At 40.2% G+C, this 22771-nt stretch overlaps 1 protein-coding gene across 1 annotated transcript in view; it reads right to left on the bottom strand.

Annotated features, from left to right (window-relative positions):
- The window catches only part of LOC134214014 (homeobox protein 5), a 97981-nt gene that overhangs the window by 28841 nt on the left and 46369 nt on the right, over nt 1–22771 (bottom strand). The window contains exons 2-4 of the mRNA XM_062693467.1: nt 20398–20889; nt 20216–20320; nt 7552–7655 (exon numbers count right to left, since the gene is read on the bottom strand). Of these exons, the coding sequence (XP_062549451.1) occupies nt 7552–7655; nt 20216–20320; nt 20398–20889 (701 nt within the window). The remainder of the gene's footprint in view (nt 1–7551; nt 7656–20215; nt 20321–20397; nt 20890–22771) is intronic.

Here is a 22771-nt window from a genome sequence, read left to right as displayed (position 1 = left end):
AATTGAACCCAATCCAATCATCATTACAGTTCGAAAGCAATTTCTCCACTCACTGAACAATTCCGAGAACACCAGACATAAGTGCATAATCAATTAGCAATCATGTGGAAGAAAAAGCGGAAAAGCCATTAAGTGCACACAAAGCCGAACTGGAATCCGGAATCGAGTCGAGTCATCCAACTACAATGGATTTGGTTGCGAGCAAAAGAGTGGAAAAAAAGAACCTCCCACAATCGGGAAAATTCGAGGATGGATGGACGGACAACGATCTCCTGACGTCCATCGTCGTTGTAATCGGAGTTTTCCCGCAGGAGCTCTCCCATTCGATTCATTCTCTGCCAACGTCCGTCCGAGTTTGGACCGGCAGCACCGCAGCACCAATGCCGAAACAATCAAGATTGTACAACATGACAAATAAAGAAACGATTCCCAACCATCTATCCATCCATCGACCAACTTCCCTCAAAAGGGCTGCCAAGAAGTAAAAAAAAGCTCTCCCGCCACCAGCCACCGGCTTATAGGGGAGAAAAAATCCGCCCAACGCAAGGACTACGACGACGAATGGCTTGGAACGAAGGTCTGCAGTTGACATTTTTCCGACTTTGATGTTTTCTCTGGGGCCACCACGGCCCGGGAGTTTGAAATTGATTTAATCTGATGTTATCGGGGATCGTAATGAATATTTCCCGCTTTTCCGGCGCTCCGGTTGCTTCTCTGCTGGTGGAATCGATTATTTCAGTCTGCGACGAGTATTTCGCTTGTGGGCAAGCGAGCGGGAGATGCTCATGAGCCGTGAAATCACCAGCCACTCGAAAGGGATCATTTCTTTTATGGTTCGTGGCTCGTGGCTGCTCTGGAAGAGAAGAATTAATTCATGGATTTGCCTTCGGTGGAACGATTAATCTTCAATTAAGTTATCATCCCATTGCTGTAGGTTCGTTGCGCGCAGCTCATCGTGGGTGGACGTCACGCTTTTATTATTAGATCTCCATTAGGGGCTTTCGAGGTTTGATCCCGGTGGGAGGGAGCCGGCGAAAAATGTGCTAACGAGCTCCGAGGCGCGGAAAATTAAAATAGAAAAGTTTGTTATAATTTTCCGCTTTCATTTTCAATAAAGAGCTGCGGGGTGGATTTTTTTTCAAGTAGTCAGATCCAGCAGGAAACGAGGAAGGAAGTTGTTGGCAAAAGTGGCTATTTGATTGAATTAATTTTATTTGAACACCCAACCAGCGGATGTTAAATTTTCTTACAGCTCTGTATAAGAAATGGACATATTCGAGAATGCAAGAATTTCTTGTATTCTGATTCCGAATTTGATTACCTGTGATTAACTTTTGTAATAATTTTATTTTGTTTTGTTTTTAGATGTGTAACTCAATCTAGGCTTACATTTGTCTTCTTGTCTACTGAAAAAAATGTGATCCATTGGCGCCTTTCTGCTATCGTAACACAAATCATTGGGCCGAAACCAAACTGGCCGGACGTAATTAAGCCGAAATGGCTAAATATGTCGTTCGAGATTTGTGACTGATTTTTCCAACATTGATGTAGAGTGATAAATGGACGTCCCACTTCTCACGTCTCACTCATCATATCATACTAGACAAGCATGTGCAAATGTTGGTCTAGACTTACCACTACGCACTTTTTACTTTCCATAGTAACAAAAAAATATTGAAGGATCGGCTGTTTATTGTTAATTGAACTCAAAACAGCTACGCAGTCTTTGAAAATTAAAACTAGATTTTTATTAGTCCAACGTTTCGATACGAGGATGGTGTCTTCATAAGAGAACATCCCCGTGTCGAAACGTTTAACAAACAATAATGTTTTTCCAATTTTCAAAGTTTGCATAGCCGTAGATTGCGTAGAAATCAAGAGAGAAAAGTGGGGAGTGAGACATCTCATTTTTCTCTTCTCATTTTCACTTCTTACTTTTCCCAGTAATAAAATGCCGTCTGATCGGAATGGTCTTTTGGGGGAACGGTCGTTTGGCCGAAACACAATGCCACTAGGCCGAAAGTTGTTTGGCCGAATATATCATTTGGCCGAACAGACCAGTAGGCCGAAAGTCATTTAGGCGAATGGTCCATTTGGCCGAATGGCTCGTTTGGCCGGAAGAGTCGTGAAGGGTTATTTGGCCGAAAGGGTGATTTGGTCGAAAGAGTCATTTGGCCGAAAGGGTCATTAAGCCGAAAGGGTCAATTGGCCGAAAGGGTAATTTGGCCGAAAGGGTTGTTTGACCGAAATTGTCATTAGGGCTGTCAAAAGTGAGAAGAGAAAACTGAAGAGTGAGAAGAGAGACAATTTTCATTCCTCATTTCTCACTTCTCACTGTAAAAAAATGAGGAGCGCGAAGTTAGTAGTGAGAAGTCTCACTACTCACTTCGCGCTTCTCACTTTTTACAGCGAGAAGTGATAAATAAGGAGTGAGAAGTGAATCGTCTGACTTCTCTCTCTTGATTTATCACTTCTCGGTGTCAAAAGTAAGAAGCGCGAAGTGAGTAGTGAGACGTCTCACTACTCACTTCGCATAACTCACTTTTTACGGCGAGAAATGAGAAATGAGTAGTGAGATGTGAAACTTCTCACTTTTCACTCCTCATTTCTCACTGTAGAAAGTGAGTAGTGCGAAGTGGGTAGTGAGACGTCTCACTACTCATTTCGTGCTTCTCACTTTTTACAGTGAGAAGAGAAAAATTTAGAGTGAAAATTGGAACGTCTTTCTTCTCATTCTTAATTTCTCACTTTTCAAACTTCTCACTAACCTATTCGACCAAATTACCTTTTCGGCTAAATTACCCTTTCGGCCAAATGGCTTTCGGCCGAATGGGTTTCGGCCAAGCTACCCTTCCCCGGTCTTTTGAGAAGCAATAGATGAAAAGTGAGAAGTGAAAATTGTGGCTTGTAAGCTGATTACTGTAGTAAGCTTACTGTAGCTTACTGTAGTAAGAAAAGATAAATAAGGGAAGTGAGAAGTATGACGTTCCATTTCTCACTTTACAAACGTCATTTCTCTCTACTCACTTCACATAATTCACTGGGAAAAATATAAGCGATAAAAAGTGAGAATTGAAAAATAAGACGTCTCACTTCTCACTTTTCATTGTGAAAAGTCAGAAGTGTAAAATGAGTAGTGAGAAAAAAGAAGCAAGAACTGTAAAGCGAAAAGTGAGATTGAAGAAATGAGAAGTGAGAAATAAAAAAACAACTTCTATCCTCTCACTTTTTAATTCCCACTTGTCATTCTTACTTCTCACTGTGAGAAATGAAAAATGATAAGTAATAAGAAAAAAGTTGGATTTTAGATACGGAAAGTGATAAGTGAGACATATCTTACTGCTTACTTGTTACTTCCCTCTACTTATTTCTCATTTCATACTTCTCACTTTGCACTTTTCGCAGTGAGACGTGAGAAAGTGATAAATAAGAAGTAAGACATCCCGCTCAACTTTTTTTTTGAAAAATTCATTTCCTAATTCTTACTTCTTATTTTTCATGGATCACTTAACGGTTTTACATTTACTATTATTCGAATAAAAGACATTTTAGATCATATGACCTTATCGACCAGACGAAAATTCCGATAGTATGAACCGTTCGGCCAAATGTCATTTTTATTCAAATGACGTTTTCAGCCAAACGACCATTACGGCCAAACGGTACTTTCGGCGAAACGGCGTTTTCGACATAATGATCAATTCGGCCAAACGACTTTTTCTGCCATACAACATTTTCAGCCAAATAAGGGGCAGCAGGGACTATGTCCAAGGGCTTGACGACCCCTCCCCATGGCCACTGCGAGTTAGGGGGCCTGCCTAGGATGTAGTGGGGTTTGACAGTGGGCTCTGTTAAACCTCTACAAAAAGCTGCATGTGTCCATAAGCAGGCCCTATCAAACCCAGTCAACACATGAATGTATATGGTGTCGTGTAGGATGCTGAAGTGCAGGCGATAGGTACTTTTCCACACAACATGTATGTATATCGTCTCCAATTTAGCATCTTGTATTGCACCATGTGCGATTTTATGTAGACTGGGAAGCGACCGTGTGCCGCTCAAAGCGCACAAGCCCAACACGAGTGCCAACCGGCACATCAGGATTAATACCAGTGAGATCCTGATTACGGTATACTGGTCAAGGCAAGTGACACACACGCGCGCGCGAAAGTAATGCAAAATAAACGACATGTAAAATGAACGTAAATTTACATTCTTACTTAACGTCAAATAGAGATAAAATAAGGGTTGCTGAATAACATTAGCTTTCCGATTGCTATCAATTATTTTCAATCCCGTTTCTTTTTTACTTTTCTTACGTTAATGAAATGATAACGCGGGCGCCTAATCCGAAATTCAAATGAACAATCGCTCACTTTGAGCGATTGATTGTTTATTCTCGCGAAGAATGAACAATTGAACAAATTAAGGAAATCAAATGCTGTTGTGTAGAAGTTGCATAGATCACATCACTTTCCATTGTGAATCCCGATCTATGTTACTGATTACCCCACCCAAATAACAACACTACCTTCCCGTGGTAATTGTGGAGATGCAGATGTATTCTCGGTCTCTAGTAGCAACAATAACCACACACCAAGATTCCCTCCCTTTCCCAACTGACTGTAAGGACTTGGCCGGCGCCGTTATTGATCAACATTTGCGAGCTGCTTTTGGCCTAACGTTCAATTTGGCCAAATGGTATCGAACCAAATGATTTTTGGTCTTACGCTTTATTTGGCTAAATGGATTTTAGTCGAATAAATTTCCGCCAAATGGCTTTCGGTCGAATTAACTTCGCCAAAATGACCCTTCCCCATAATTTTGTATGAACTAAATAATTTACACAAACAATTGGTTCGTCATTTGAGAAGGGCCTACGAAAAATTAACTTGAACATTTTTTAATGTTATAACGGAAAAACGATTTTCCGATTGTTTTGATGTTTGAAAAAAATTATGAACAGCGAAAAAATGTGGTAAATTTTATTATACATTGAAAATTAATCTCAAAAGTTGCTTTTCCAAAAAAGAAAGGTTTTTAATAGCATTGTCGGTCGATGGAGCTAAGCATTCGAGATCTCCAGACCTGAACTAGGAAACTTACACATCGGTTGATGAAGACTTAAAACACATCACTTCTCACTAGCGTACAACAACACAGAAATCACATTTGAGTAGAATATTTAGATGAGTTGACTTGATCCCCAAATATTCAGTAAACTTGCAAAGGTTGCTCAAGCCTTCTTGACTCTTGCTCCAATGTCGATTTTAGCTTCGCTGCCTGACACCTACTGGTTTCCAAAACATTTTGAACTTCTCCTCTGCTTTTCCGTCTACCGTAAATTTGGGTTTTTCGATTTAACATGCAACTATTTGGTTTTACTGCCGTTGATGGTGATACCCTCTACAGAGGAGTGTTCGGCTACTTCGTTGAGCTTACTCAGCATAAATATCAGAGCGCCTTTGCACTAGTAGCGCATCATCATCAACCCACGGTTTGGTACACGGTCAAGCACATCTCGTTGATTACTATGAGAGACAGTGGTGGTGACCAACGACTACCCGTATAAATCACGCAAAAGCTTCGTACTGAGTTTCGATGAGGCCGACGATTTCTTCCGGAATATGTTTGCTTTTCAGGGTACTCCACAAGTTCTTGTGTTTCATGCGATCCTAAGCTTTTTCGTAGTCAATGAATGCCAAGTAAAGGGGGTCACGGTATTCATTGACTTGTTGCAGGATGATATGAAGCATGACAAATTTGCTCTCAGATAATTTTGTGGTACGGAATCCTGTCTGCTGATGCCGGTAAATTGCGCCATGAACAAGTAAATTTGCCAACAGAAATTCTTCTCATATGGTTACGGCAGATTCTTGGTTATATAATGATCGCTAATTATGAATCTGAAAATTGAGATGTTTTGAATTAAGAAAATAAAATCCGACAACTATAAAATATTGGTATGCTATAGATTTTACCCTGATATGACCCATGAGAAAGAAAACTAAATTTTCATCCAGCTTCTTCTAGACCCGCTACGTCCATAATGCCATACACTTCTTTGCTGATGCCCATGGCCTGGTAAACAAGTGTTCAATCATATGAATAATTCAATGATCCTTCCAAGGTTACTCAAGAAACCATACCATTTTTATCAACCGCATCTGTTCCCGACCGTAATCGCAACACTAATCACCGTTAGTTTATCATTTGCATGAATGAATTCTTTATGATGGCACGTTCGCCCTTAGCAGACCGTTCCCGCACTCGTGAACCAAGGACATGCGCATTGAACTGTTTGCTCCAACATGGAAGTCCTCCTGAAATGCTCACACTTTTTCACTCTCCGTAGCTCTCGAAAATGCTCAACAATACGGTCCCATGCCACCCACCTTCTCATGCTTCAAGACGTGACGTTTTCCTTTCAACACTAAATATTATATACTCGTAGTGGCAAGAGAAAAAGCAATCCTCCGATTCCATGGCGGTCAATTTATTCAAACGATTTGAATCCGAGAGAAGATGAACTGTGAGTTGGCATGAGTCGATGATTTGTGTTCTAGTTTTTCTTTTTTCGAACAAAACCATTTGTAGGGACTGACGAAAAATAACAAAAGATGGTCTATTATGCACCCCTGTAAAAATATTTTTTTCAGCTAAAGCTATTTGTTGTAAAAATACATGTCAAAATAATCCCTATCCAAGTATGGAATTTGAGGATAGGGTCTTAAGATTCCATTTTTCAATTGTAAGAACAAAAATAACATTTTATTCAAAACTTGACAAATAAAAAGCAATACTAAAATGTGGAGAGTTAATTTATTGAGGAAAATAAGTGCAATTCCACCACTATTCTTTACACCAAAACATTGAGCGACCCAAAAATAGTCTTCCAGCTGGGAGATGACGATGATGATGATCATCATCGCCGTCATCACAATCATCTGATGATGACTCATGACGACGGTGTGGCACATAGTGCCGGTTTTATGTGTAACGACAAGGCGGAGCATATTCTTTTATGTCCTTGCGTTCTTATGTGAGGTTTTCCTCTCCGCTTCCTTCGAGAGAACGCCGCATGTGTGTCTGACGTCTGTAAGGATGAAACCGATCCGTTGAAAGCCGCCCATTGTAACGGTCTTAGGTGGCCATGCACTCAAACTTGTTTTTTTTTCAGCTTCTTCACTCCCATGCCATGCAAACGGATGTCCGAGTTGGCTTTGAAGAATGCGCTGATAAATGCAGCCATAAATTCATCTCTTTACTCCTCTTGTGACTTGGTCCCTACTTCACGTGAGGGATTTCCACTTTTCTTCTCGATGAATGGAGATTATGTTCCGATGGTACATAAATACCAGAACAAGAGCAGAGCGGAAATTCAATTAAATGACAAACTAAAGAAATCACAACAAGACCAGTGTAAACAGATGAATAAATCATTAGCAGAAGGCGAGCTTGGTCGACTGAGAAAAAAAAAATAGTATGGGAAGATGGTACGACGATGTTTCTCGCTGTTTTGCGCAGATATTGGCTGCCATGGGTACAAACCTGAGAGTCCTTGAGTCCCAGCCGTTCGGCCAACTTTTTCCTGTCCGGTTTGCTAATGTACTTCTGTAGCTGGAATCGCTTTTCCAGTCCTTTCCGCTGGGAGTCTGTGGAATAGGAAAAAAGTGGTTAGTGATGCAATACCGACGGCTGTAACAATATATTATATTTAACTGTTTTTTCAAAATCTAATGTAAGTGTTGAAATAAAATAATAAATAGCATGATTTTGCATTTTCGAATATTGTGCCTTGCAACAAAATGAAAACTTTTGTAATCATTTTCCAAGGCTCTCATACTGCCGCTAACCGCAAGTCGAGCACATCTGTATATGGACCTTCATATACAGATGTGCTCGACTTGCGATTAGCGGCAGCATAGATGTGAAAAACTTCTTCGCAGTACAAAAAGCACGTAAGTACTATCAAAGCATTCATCGCCGCAATCCACCACGTGGCGGTCAAATTTTCAAAAAATATCAAAGTAGCTTTTTTTCTGCAGGTACACGGAAGAAATAAACTACCCAATAGTGAGTTTAATTCACCCAACCTCGAACATCCGTACAGGAAGCCAAAATTGAGTAAGTAGGGTCGAAGTAGTTTGCCTTTACTCCCATGTTAAAAAAGTACCCAACGGAAAATTTATTGACCCAAATTCAAGTTTAATTCACTCAATTTCGACCTCAGGTAATAAAACTCAAAATTGGCTTCCCGTATTGAACTGGCGTCGTTGGATTGTTTGGCTCTTTTGTTTTTGACGAAGACAAAGAGTGGATGAAAGCGAAGAGAAAAAATAACTCAAAAGTAAGTTTTAAAGTACTCAATTTTGGGTACTTTTTTTCTTCCGTGTAGGGACACGGCAGGTATTTCCGTCCATCCTCGTAGGGGCTAAAACCAACGAAAGCAACGTACATTTGCTAGAACTCCACTATAGCAGAACGTTTCTCTTGAGCTTACGATTTGGTACGTATGAGTTTTATAAAAAAGCGTCTCTTTTATTGGTTTTCGAGACTATGACGAACAGACGAAAATACCTGCCGTGTCCCTATGCTTTTTCAAGGCGACTATCTGGCGTTTATTTTTTGTTGCGACTTAAAATAAGCGGAGGAGTAAATTTTTTTATGCGCGGTACAATTTTTTTCACAGCCGCTATTAAAATTTGGATCAAAATCTTGTTTAAAAGCTCTTGTTTCCTTGTAAGCGCTGGTCATAGAGTCTTGAATTAGTTTGATGCTTCTTTGACAACAACGAGAATACCAAGGACTGGAACAAAAACTGATTTAGGGAACCACCAGAAGAATGGGAAGGTGAAACAAATAGAAGAGGACAAATCTTCCGGCACGAACTGTTTCTCGGGAAATTAAAATGTTTCCAACTTTAGTGCATACATCGAAGCATTGAGAAGGAATGAAGTCATTTGAAGTGAGTAATAAGCCGAATAAACTAACTACATTGTTTTTTTTTTAATTCTCAATGTTGTGTTTCCAGATTTTGTCGCGAACAAGCCTTAGCTTTGATGGAAAATAATCCAGAGAATCCAGACATTACGTTCGAAAAGATGATACAAGTGTTTGATTTTGTTGAAACAACAAAACATGTTCACCCCAAGTAGATCCATTATCAGTAGCTATAGCATTAAGGGCCGATTTCTTCACCTCCGCTTAACTCTTAAGCGGTGCTTACCCATACGCTTAAACCTGGTTTAAGCCCTAAGCGGAGGTGACGAAATCGACCCTAAGTTGAGATGAATTTCTAGAGACGTCCAAAAAAGGTTGTGCAGGGATTTTTAAAATTATTCTCTTGGCCAGTAGCAGATGACATGGATGTAGGAGGAACTTCAATTATATTTTATCAATGACGCTTCAAATTTTACAGTAGTGTAGTCTAGAGGGTCTTGTTTCCCGGACTATAAAAAATCCTGGGATCCGGGATTAAATTTTTCGTTATCCCGGGATATCCCGGGATCCCGGGATAAAATTTTCTTGCAAATTTCAATTTCATATATTTATTACATTTTTAAGAATGGTAAAATATGTATCAGGTCAATTTACTAACGACTCGCCCCTTGTCTACTCGCTTGCAATAAGGCATTTTATGAGACAGATCGAAACAGCTGTTTTTCTCGTGTTTATCTACTTTGACAATTAGTGGGAGCCCGTTTGTTTGGTAATTTCGCGCCGAATATTCCGATGGGTCCCATCATCAATTCTGCCTGTTTTACTTTTCGTCTACCAGGGTTTTAGAACATAGTTTTTCACATGATTCTTAAAATGTATCGTTAGATAATTCATATAATTGCATTCTAAGCATGAAATGCTGAAGAAAACACGAATGAAAAGTAAAACGTTACAAACATTATTTTGTGTTCGGACCTAACGGAATGTTCACGCAGAATCATACCAAAACAAAACATTAGAAGTAAATAAACGGGCCACCGCGAAGCGTCTTATAAAATGCCTTATCCGGTGGGTGGCACGACGCCATGTTTTTGCAGCCATATTTTTTTTTGTTTTTGCATATTTGCAACATCTCAGTGTAAAATTCATGATAGTATGTGTTTTGTTTACTAACATCACATATGATTCTCTTTAGGATACAAAACTGTCGGTGGGATACGGTCGCGCAATGTTGACTGTAAAACAAACCTACTGTGTGAGATCGGGATGCCACCGGGCTGCTTGTAATACGGTTTAATAAATGTTAAGGCGTTGATGCTTGAATCCGACAATAAATAATTCTTATTAGTTATTTCAGAATTAAAATCAGAGAACACCCACTCGCTCAACCGGTGATTGGTAGATTTTCAAACAATTCTGTATAAGATCCTACCAAAACCTGTATAAGAACTGGGCATATGCGAAAGCGCTAGATTCTTTTATAAATATTATATGAACCTTACAATTTAGCAAGCTTTTCTTACAATTTTTGTTTGTAATCTTATATTGTATAAGAATCTAACAATGTTGCATATGCCCAGTTCTTATACAGGTTTTGGTAAGTTCTATACAGAAGTATATGAAAATCTAACAGTCGCTGGTTGGGTATATCAATCGAAGTGGTTTTAATGGACTTCAATGTCATGAAAACCTTCTCCAGACTCGATACTAGTTCATCAGTTACTTCAAACAGAGCATGCTCCTTATTGATGAAATTATTCAAGCTACGGCGCATTTCTCTGTTTTTGGTCCATAGCTTACAACTCTTCTATGGAGATGAAGCCTTGTTCCCGTCAGATTCAGAAAATGATGTGTGGATCGGAACTTAAACAAACTTAATCAGCTGGTGACGGGAAGCGATCGAAAGCCCAGCAGAATTCGAAAATTACCTTTCTTTACTTTGAAGCCATCTCATCTCTTGATGTCTCGACGCTCATCTACTCGTTTTAGAATTGCATCGTGCAAATTCGAAGTTAAAGGGATTTGCTGTCTATTCAGTTCAGATAGCAAAAAGTCTAGTCAACAACATTACTTCACGACCCTTCAGCGCCTCCGATATCACCCCAACAGGTTGGGGAGCGTCGAATATCGATTGAACCAGATCCAGATAATTTTTGATTATGTACGTACTTTTATTCTTATGGAGCGATTTCACAGTTCACTAGTTTTCAGAACATCCTGAACGAGTTGAAGTTATTCCCTAAACCGGTTTCCATCCTTCCTCTGGAATTCGAACAATGTTTCGGATTCGTTTGAAAGTTTCTCCAAAATCGGTTTTATATAATCTGAATTCAATTCAACAATTGGTTAAGAAAATCAATATAATATAAGTTCAGATATTACCAAATGAGAACGAATTGAGTTCGTCATCTGATTTTTCACTACCATTGATGTCGTTGAAACAATTGTCGTCATCATTATCTGAACATTTTTATTCCGACATAATCGTTTTGGACTTGGGGGACTTCGATGAAGAACGTCATTAATAGCGATGTGCGACAACTTGGGACAACTTCGGCTTTACGGATCGTTTCCGGCGGAGAAGATAAAGCAATCCGTGGAACAGCTGTTAACGAGTTGTGACATTGAACACAATTTCGTAGCCGCAGTTGATCGCACATCGGATGGCGCTTCGATTATTGTGAAATCTGGAAAGCTGATTCCTTATTTTCATGAGCTGTATGTTTGCTCCAAAAACAAAATAGTCAGAAGGCTAGGAGACCTATATTGTTACTCATCACTCTCTCGACGAATTGAGAAGATATCTGCGATTGTTTGTTTGTGTATGTTTGTATGTATGGGTGTGCATAAGACATGCGGGAAAATAAAAGCCGATGGGCTAACAAACTAGAATCGGTGTAATTATGCAGAACATACATTCATTAATTTATCTTAAATATTTTTGTTATCATGTATTTTTTATTTTCGGGATATCCCGGGATTTGCATGTAAAATCCCGGGATCCGGGATGCATTACATCCCGGGATTTCCCGAACAAGACCCTCTAGTGTAGTCATCCATATAGTACGACACGCCATACAAAAATCAAATGGAAGAAGTAAAGAGGGGTTCGAAAGTCTTCGAGCTGAGCTATTTGGTTCTGTAGCATAGAAACTGATTATTTTTTGCACATATTGGCAAAAACGATCGTGTTACGTTAATCAAACTGAACCATTTTGGTCCTGATTCATCATGTTAACAGCCATGTCATCATGTTGTACGACTGAAGTCGAGTCAAGTACAAGACACTGAAGACGACCACACAGTTGTGGTCGAAATACGTATCTGCAAAGGTATCGAAATAATTGGTGGAATTAAATGGAGAGTACTTAACTCGTCTTAGACGGTTGAATACGTTCCACTAAAAAGAGCTTAAAATCATTTTTCTGATGTTAACAGCCATTTTCATCATTGTTAAGTTTGATTTTTCCAGCATTCGTAGTATTCATTCAGCTCTGCAAGTCACGTACAACTCGGCAAAACGGCAAATCGGCAAATCAGTTAGATTATATCATCTAGGTAATTATTTTAGCTGCAATACTGTCTGGTCGGTCTGATTTCTAGATCTTCAAATATATCAAACTTTGAACACTTTAACATATGTGGTTTTTTAAGCCATTGTCTGGGAAGACCTGTCTGTTAAGAAAAAGGAATATCCAAGTTAATCAAAATTGTTTCTTGGATCTTGAAGAAATAGTCTACGGACTGTTCTTCAAGACTCCGGGAAGTACTTTTCAATCTCAAAATCGTTCAAAAATGTCTTATGATTTACAGAGGTAAAAAGTAGTTGAATGAATCTTTAAGTGTGATTATTTAAAAATTTCCAAAATTTTTAGCCATCAAACATAATTATATCAATTAAAAGTGAATTTTTAAAAATCCACGGGTAAAAGTTTTGTAGAAGACTGAAACTTTTTATTGAGCTCTAAGGAATCACAAGCACCCAAAAGCATGAAATCTGATCCTTAAGGGGATCTGAACTCCCCAAGTCGTCCTGGTAGGGAATCGGTACGAGCCTCAAAAATGTCTGAAAGTTAAGGCTCAAGGAAAGTTGGGCAAAAAACAGCTTTCTGAATGATTCACCACCGGAAGTGTTTCGTCTGTATCCTTCCATTCATCGGAATATTGTGATGGTGTTATATAACAACACTCAATATAACAATATAACAATATAACAAATATAACAAACACTCATACAAAAAACACAGATATATGTAGTGGTATGTTCCCAATCTTAATTCCCCCTTAGCGTCTGTTCGAATATTACGTAACGCAATAAGGGGTGGGGGTTGTTTAATTTTTGCTACGCAAAATATAGGGGACGGGGTATTTCGAAAAATTGTTACGCGTGGGTAAAGCGTACCATTGCGTACCACTTCGCGTACCTGAAGGAATAAAATAGACCCCAATTCGAGGTCCTTAGTCTCTTACCCAGCAACTCCTATCCCTACCTCCTCGTGGCGCTGGCCGGGATACGAGCAACTTTAGGGAAGATCGGGTAACCAACCCCGGTGGGAACTATGGTCGTATGCTGACAGGGAAGGGGGGATTTGCTCCTCTCCGGAGGTGCAAATCTGATCGAGCGTCTGTTCTCCATGTTAGGAGCGGCTCACAACAGCGTCTGTTCCCTATGTTAGGAGCGGCTGATCATCGTCCGAGTGCTAAATTAAACTGTGCACATCGTCGTGTCAGCATTGACAAGGCAGCCCCTTCAACGCGATGTAGGTAGCGCAACCCAAGCAGCACAACTTGTTTCACTACTGAACATTTCACTGTGTTGCAACTATTCGGTAAGAAATAGTCTTTGCATATGTGCCATCAAATATAACTCTCTTGCAATCTAAAAAGCGCAAGAGGTGGAGCCTACGGAAACATCCTTCGAATGTAGTAAAATTGCAATAATGTTGCAAAATACTACAGCGGAAAAAAATAAAATAAAAATATAAAACTGGATTCGATTTACGGATCTTGTGATTGATAGTCCTTCACTCTACCACAGCACCATTCATCACTTCGAAGGGACTGCATGTTGACTCACCATAAAAACTATACGGTTATGAAGTTTTGTACTCGAGTTTTCTGTTACTTGATTGCACCATCACCGGAAAAGATTGTGAGTTGTCAAAACGTTGAACGATGCTAAATTAAACATGAAGACACACCCAACTTATTTGCAACTTAATTTAAACAAACAAATAAATTTTGAAAGGCGCATTAAAGTTACATGGTAAAAAATATGCAACTTGATGATTTTGTTTCGTGTTTGCAACATAAAGTGTAGTATTCTTTGATTGTTTGTTTCCAAATGTCAAACACGTACTGCATTGCAATGTTAATGAAACATTAATCATAACTCGAACGTTTTTGACATCTTGATGCAACTTTTTCGTGCTTTAATGTTTTTCCAATACCTATCTTTTTGTAAGATGTTGCGTGTGCTACTTGGGAACCCTGGAAAGGTAGCCTACCGAAGATTCTACAGCTACCAAGAAAGGCAAAAGTAGAGCAAACGGATTGATTTAACGGCAACAGACCCGGCAACGAATAAAGGACAACGATTGAAAAGTCGGATCTTGGAACGTGAGAACTTTGAATGTACCCGCACGTGAAAACGTGAATTCCGGGCGGTGGATCCCATAGCGAACAATTCATTCAAGTACCACATCTACTATAGCAGTGGTGACAGAGTAGAACGAGGAGTTGGCTTCATGTTGATCGGGAAGCAGATGAAGCGTGTTATCCGGTGGAAGCCGATTTGCGTGTTGAGAATGAAGGGCTCATTCTTCAACTATAGCCCGATCAGCATCTATGCCCCAACGAACGATAAGCCTGATAATGTGAAGGATGAGTTCTATGAGAGCCTTGATAAGGCCTACGGAGAATGCCCAACACACCCGAGCAGCACATGTCAGCCGAAAATGGTTGCAGCAACTTGATTGTGACCAAATCTGATCATATATGAGTTGCAGTAACCTACGTGGAACATGTGTGCTGCTAGATGATGCACGATGTAAAGATTGTCATCGAGGATGCCAATGCGCAGATCGGACGAAAAAGTTTCTTTCGCCCTATCATTGGTACGGAAAGCCTTCATTCCGCTACCAACGATAATGGTCTGCCATCTGTAACCTTTGCTGCTGCTAGATGGATGGCAATCAGCAGTACCTACTTCGCACGTAAGAATATCCGCAAGCACACCTGACAACATCCGAGTGGAGACACTTGCTCACAGCTAGACCACGTGCTGATCGACGGACGACATTTCTCGGATGTTATAGATGTAAGGTACTTCAGAGGTCCAAACATCGATTCGGATCACTACCTAGTAGTTGCAAGAATTCGGGCGCGACTTTCCAGCGTCACGAATTCACGAAACAACAAAACGATGCGTTTCAATATCCAACGCTTGTCCGTTGAAGGAGTTGCTGAACAGTACCACCAGAAGCTGGACGAGCGGATAGGAGATGCCACCGGATCTGGCGACGAAGCTGTAGCAACAGCGTAGGAAGTGTGCACAGCGACGCCAACGAAATTGTTGGTTTAATGAGGTGACGGATGAGAAAAATGTTGCTAGGAGTCGAGTGCTAGTGGCTCGTACCCGTTCCAACAGAGAGCGGTACAGTGTAGCAAGGGCAGAAGAGAAACGAATCCACCGCAGAAAAAAAGGCAACATGGATAGAGAGAGGAGAACGCAGGAGAACATAGATAGAAACGATATGCGGAGGTTTTACGCAACTGTCAATGGCGCGCGGCATAAGACTGCGCCAGTGCCCGCCATGTGCAATGACCCAGAGGGGAATGTGCTGACAGACAAGACTATGGTGACAGCCAGGTGGAAGGAGCACTTTAAAAGCTTCTTAAACACGGAATTGAGCAGCTGCATCAATCAATCCACCACGTTATCCAGCAAATATGGGAGGATGAAGAACTGCCTGCCGGATGGTTGGATGGCCTTATATGCCCAATCTATAATGAAGGGCACAGACTAGAGTGTGCCAATTACAGAGGGATCAACCTTCTGAACTCGGCGTACAAAATCCTGTCGCGTATTCTGTTTAACAGACTAAGATCGCTTGAGGATTCCTTCGTCGGCGAATACCAGGCAGGATTTCGTGAGGGCCGATCAACGACGGATCAGATGTTTAGCTTGTGGATGATGATCCTTGATAAACTCCGGGAGTACAACTTGCAGACTCACCATTTGTTTATTGATTTCAAAGCTGCGTACACACTTGAAATAAATCGCCGAATTAAAAATAATTATAAAATAATTACCGAACAGTTCAGCTGTTGAGATTTCGATAAAATTTACCGAATACTGTGAAATGAGTTAAGTGTGTACGATTCAGTGAAAAGAAATGAGCTGTGGCAGATAATGTCCGATCATGGTTTTCCGGCGAAACTGATTAGACTGATACGTGCAACGCTGGATGGCTCGAAATCAAGTATTCGGATCGCAGACGAAGTGTCAACCTCGTTTGTGACCTTAGACGGATTGAAGCAGGGTGATGCACTTTCGAATTCATTGTTCAACATTGCACTCGAGGGCGCTATTGAGATCTGGCGTGCAGAGGAACGGCACTATCATCACACGGTCGCATATGCTCCTAGGATTTGCGGACGACATCGACCTCATTGGAATCGATCGCAGAGCAGTAGTGGAAGCTTTTTTTCCCACTGAAGAGAGAGACGACGAGGATAGGCTTAACTATTGACTTGATGGGGATGTGTTTGAAGTTGTTAAAGAATTTGTTTACCTTGGAACGCTTGTGACATGTGACAATGACGTTTCCTTGTAGTAAAAAGACGTACTGCTGCTGCCAATAGGGCCTTTAACAGATTACGTAACCAGCTTGGGTCCAGCACCATGCAGACGGAAACAAAATTTGCTCTGTACGAAGATTTGATTCTACCAGTGGCCCTTTATGGACATAAATCATGGACGTTAAAAGAGGCCGACCGGAGAGTTTTCGGGTTTTTTTTCGAGCGAAAAGTGCTGCGTACAATACTCGGAGGAAAACTAGAAAATGGTGTGTTGCGCAGACGCATAAATCACGAGCTGTATCAAGTATACAAAAAAGAAAATATTTTGAATCGTATAAAATACGGCAGACTTCAGTGGGATGGTCACTTAAGGCGAATGTCAGAAGAAAGAATAGCAAAAAAAATATTCAACAGAGAACCAGATAGGGGCCGGCGACTTCGTGGAAGGCCACGAACACGCTGGCTGCACGCGGTGGAATCGGACCTGGGGAACCTGAACGTTCGGTTTGACTGACGATTATGGAGCTCTACAATACGCCAGGCATAGGTGTAACGACGCTGTAGCCAACCAGGTATCCAGGTAGGTATCGGTGGCTCTCCAAACATACTCTGCATTGGCCCTGCAAGCTTATGCCAATCAGTCCGGCACTTTCACCAAACACCTTCGAAATTCAAATTTGAATCGTTGCGTTCTGCTGGTCCACTGCAATAACATTTCTTTGGCGTCCCTCTTGTGTAGAAGAACCTTCATCATCAAAAGCTGCAACAGTCCGATACTCTTCCAGAGCACCTTCGACAACACCAGGAGAAAACCAATTAGAAAACAAATAATTTATGCTGGGACTCTTCCAGGCCACCTGCGAACTTTTAAGTCGAACCCGTTGAGAAACAACACATTTTTCAATCTAGCGCTCTTCCAGAGGCCTTCGGCATCACAAACCAAAACCGATGAGCAAATCATTCAATCCGACGCTCTTTCAAAGCGCCTTCGACATCCCAAGTCGAAACCGATGAGCAAATTATTCAATCCGACGCCTTCCAGAGCTTCTTCGACATCACAAGTCGAAACCGATAAGAGAAAAAAAAAATCATTTATTCCGGCGCTCTTCCCTTCGACATCACAACTCAAAACCGATGAAAAAATGTCCCAATCACGCCAACATGATACTTACATAACAATAATGTCCGACCAGGAACAACCTGGCAGGATCGCCAAATGTCGCCTTATTCCGCAGAACGATGTACCCGTTGATGGATCGCTTGTGTGACTGTCTTATCGAGCGTGCAACTCCCTTCGTTGCCCGACGAGGGAAGAGGAAAAGTCATGACCTGCTACTCACTAGTCAATGCTGGCAGCGGAACCGTTATTCGGATTATATTTGCTTATCTATCATCAATGCACGCTGGAAGTGCCCAATTTCTAATATATCTCACCCTCAAAAATCTGATTTTAAAGAACTACAGGTTCAATTAATGTGGTCATAAACTGCTCCGTAATAAGAATGCTTTCATTTTTCAAAATAGATTAGGTTTCAGCGAAATTCAACTAAAATTTTGCTGGATTTTTACTTCCAGAAAATACATTGACTATCAACTATGCATTCTGTTCAAAATACTATTCGAATAATTCGAATAATTCGAATTATTCTTATCAGAATCACAAACAGATTCTGTTCAGAACCTTCAAACGGATTCTGTTCGTAATCCCAAACGGATTATGTTCAGAATCTCAAACAGAATACCAATCGGACTCTATTCAAAATTTTAATCGAATTCCGAAAGGATACTGCTCCGAATGTGTATCGGAATTTTGTTCTGAATCATGAACCTCAAACGGATTCTGTTTGGAATTCCAAACGGATTCTGTTCAAATTTTCGGATGTATTCTGTTTAGAATCTCGAACGAATTTTCTCAGAATCTTGAGTGGACGCTTCTCGGGTGATGCTAAGAATCACATATGGGATTGTTTCTCAGAACCCTTCGTTATTTGCAACGACTCGAAATTACAGAATCGATCGACATATGATCATTTGGAAAACAGCTTAAACTATTTTCTGCCAACTGAGCCGAAAAGATGTTTTGGTAAAGTTTCGTGTCGGGTGTCCGCTACTGCAAAAGGGAGGGGAACTAAGGAATAAAAGACTTCAACGGCGATAACGAAATGTCCTTGAAGATACATATTTTATTGAAATGAAAATTATAATAATTATAATAATAATAACAGGTTTACAGGTTTAATATTTAGTTCGAATATGTAATATTTTGTAATATTTTCTAAAGTTTTCCCGAATGAGGATGGAGGATGTTTTAACGGAGTACCTGAGGGAAACTCCGAAGACATTCTAAGATTTCTTTTAATAAAAAAATAAATATCTCAGGAAATTTCCAAAGAATGGAATGGATCTATCTGTGAAGTAAATTTCGAAGAATTTTCCGAAGGAATTCTTGAGGAACAGTTATAACAAATTCTTCGAGATATTCGTTTAGGAAATCGGTCGGAAATCCTGAAGAAAATTCCTGAAATTTCATCATCGAATCTAGTAGAAATTCAAGGAACAAATCTTGAAAAAAAAAACTGTAGAAATTTCAGGTGTAATGAAATAGTTTCCTAAGAAATTTCTGCAGGAGATTGTAGAAGAATGCATAGAAAAAAATTTGAAGGAAGTTCCGGAAAAAATCATAAAGGAATTTCCCAATGTTTTCCTAAAAAAATGTTTGAAGGAACTCATGGAGGAAGTTCCGTAGAATATCTTGAAAAAAAAAATCAAAAGAAAAAAATCATGGTGGAATTTCCAAATAAATTATTGGATTAATTGGAGGAGTATTTTTTAGAGAAATTTCTTGAGGATTTTTAGAATGAATAACTATAGATAATCTCGATTTTTTAAGTCCTAAAGGATGTAGAAATTTCTGGACTGCTTACGGAATTAATTTTCTGGGGATATTGACAAAAAAATTATTCAAGGTATTTACAACTAAATGTCTGGAAGATTTTCTTTCATTTTGCCATTGAAGGCCATCATTTTAAAATTTGTTTGGCCACTGAAAGCTACTAAAGTAAATTAACGTTCTTTTCATCAATTCATGGGCTGGGCATACTTCATATTTTTTCCGTTTCGTAATTTTTTTTCCGTTTGTGTAAAACAATATAGTTACGTGGGAAAAAATAGCTAAGGTTTGTAGCATTCCATTGGTGAAGACATTCCACAAAATGGGCTTAATAATTTTCATACACTGTTCTTGTTCGTATTCAGTCATTTCATTGGTAGATTGGTTTTCAAACTTCTATTATTCTTCGATAAGTGAGTTTTGATTAGACTAATCAAAGATTTCCCCTGAGATATTGTCTCAACAAAATTGGGCGAGGGCGGTGCTTAAGTCACCAAAGTGATTTAAAACCTCGTACAATTTTACGAACCGTTACAAAGTTTGTTAATGATTATGTACATATAAAGATTTCAAACTCACCTGAGAAAACGGCTCGCCGCATCATCCCCCGTCGGGGTTTCCCTCGCGTCGAGTGCGCCCATGGGAAGCCCTGCCCCGGCGGCAGAGGAAACACTTGGGGACCGCCTAGGGTGCACAACGAAATAAGTGTCGACGTCAGTGGACCATCGTGATGGCAGTTACTTAACCGTAAACCAACTTACCCGGTAGATAAGGATTCCGACAGTGGGCCAGTAGGGAGTGCAGATGCGGGTGATTAAGTCCATGCTGCAGGAAAGGCATCGGCCGGCTTGGGAGTGGTTTTGCAATGATTTTATTATCTCGAGGCTGCTGTTGTTGCTGCTGCTGCTGCTGAAGACGAGTGCCGTCGTCTTGCAAGTCCGGGCTGTTTGGCAAACTGCCAGCCTCGCTCGTGTTGTTACTACAGCTATTATTGCCATTGCAATTACTACCATTGCTGTTGCTGTTGTTGTTGTTGTTGTTGCTGGCTCCTGTGGTTTGGCAGGATCCATTTATTTGCACTAGGTGATGGGGCTGTTGTTGGTGGGGGGATTGAGACTGCTGGGGGTGTTGCTGATGGTGATGGTGATGATGGGGAGGATGGTGATTTGTGAGAAAAGTTGTATTCGCTAGGTGGTTTTGTTGAATTAGATTTTGTTGAATATAAGGCCAAAGATGTTGAGGTTGGATAAACTCTGAAATGCATAGAAGGAAAACAAAAGATGAATTAGATAAATATTTCCAGGATCAGTAGGGTAACTTGAATTTGTAAACGACAAAAATATTTGAGTGGCAAAAATAGTTACAGCATATGACCAACATTCTAATATTTTGAACCAGCAGGAAACTTTAACTTGATAGCATCTAAAAATTTGATTTTCTTATATTTTTGCCATGGTATGTGTGTATTTAGGAAGGCTTACGATTACTATAAAAAGATGTGCCAATTTATTGCCTTCATTTGAATACGTTTCCTTAACAAAACGATAAGCGATCTTCAATAATAGCTGATTACTTTTAACTGTTTTCTTTTTTAAATTGAAAATATATTTGCAGCTGATACTTAATTCCTTCAAGATTTATTCGCATATCACATGGAATAACGTTTCAAAATGCCACGCTCACGAATTCGTAAGACTCGCGTCACGCTACTAATCCCAATATTAATTCAACAAATATTTTCGATTCCCATAGATTTGCACTAATCAATAAAACATATGCAATCTATTCTGCAATAAAAAGAGGAGAATCGTCATTCAATTGTGTGACCAGTTCTGCCCACTTCTGTCGCTGTCGTGTCCGGTCACTCCCATCAAAACGGCAAACAACTGATACTGAACGATGTGTTTAATGCCTTTTTATCGATTGCTGTGTAGTGGGTCACAAAATTTATGCACCTCGGTTTCGCTTTCCGGCACTTTTTTCCCCAGTTCTTTTATAGCTTTTCAATAGAGTATCTGTCATTTAATGGATGGGTAATAAAAAAAAGACCGGGATTCACCCGAGCCCGATAATCACCTCGACACGCCACATAGACAATCCCACCGATCGAATGCATTGTGAGCAGGGACAAAGGGCGAAGTTGGACCTCCAGCCAGGATCGTAAAGAAAAAAACTTGCACATATTCGATGATTGAATGCCGCTCGTCAGGACTGGCAAAAAATAGATAGACCTAATCACTCTCAATAAAGCGTAAAATAAAATAATAATAACAACCGATTTTGATCGCTGTTGTTGCTCAGTTACGACCTTGTCTGCTGCGCCGAGTTCGGGACCGGTTCGATTTAGGGGAGGGAGAGCGTCCTCATCCGATCGGAACAAACGGCAGTAGAGTAACAGTCAATTTCTCCGGAAAGGGATTCAAACAGTTGCGCATTTTACAAATCTCTGAGAGCCCTCTCCGCTTCGGCAACAATAATTTAAACATGATTATAAATTGATGTTTTTACAGCCTGCCATCAACAGCCCGATCCGGCGGCCTCTACAAGCCTGGGGGATTTTCTCCGTCGCAGTTTTTCTTATGGTTTAGGACCTGGGTTCTTGTTTTTTTTTGTGTGTGCGACGTATGTTGTTACATTCGGTTGCAATTCAAGAACCGACTTATCAAAACGCTGAACACCCCATTTTTTGGTCCTCCAAGCGAAGCGTATTGTGCGTGCAGCAGCATTTAAAACCCGGTAACCACAACCGAAAGGAAACGCCTTTTATTTTTGTTTGGGATTAGGAGATTTAATAAACTGTTTTATTGAGCGGCGCTGGCTGTTGAAGGTTTGGCTTGGTAATTCCGGGCGAATTGTTTTTGCTAGAGAACTTGTACTTGAATCGCCGCCAGCGAAATGGGCTTTTACTTGCGCTTCATGATGCCAGCTGAAGAAATATTTTTGACGGAAATATGTTCAGTAACATCCATCATCTTTTCTTTGCATTTTCACGAGAAAAATATAGCATATGATTCATGTATACAGCACATCAGTTGACTAATGCACCAAATATGAACAGCATATCATAGAACTCTTGCACAAATCGTAAATGGAGTTACAGAGATATGCATTGCCACGGTCATTGTAGATTCTGCC

Source organism: Armigeres subalbatus, chromosome 2 (assembly GCF_024139115.2).
Source record: "Armigeres subalbatus isolate Guangzhou_Male chromosome 2, GZ_Asu_2, whole genome shotgun sequence".
NCBI classification, from domain to species: Eukaryota; Metazoa; Arthropoda; class Insecta; order Diptera; family Culicidae; genus Armigeres; species Armigeres subalbatus.
Note: the sequence above shows the minus strand (reverse complement) of the source record. Positions and strands in the feature narration are given on the sequence as shown.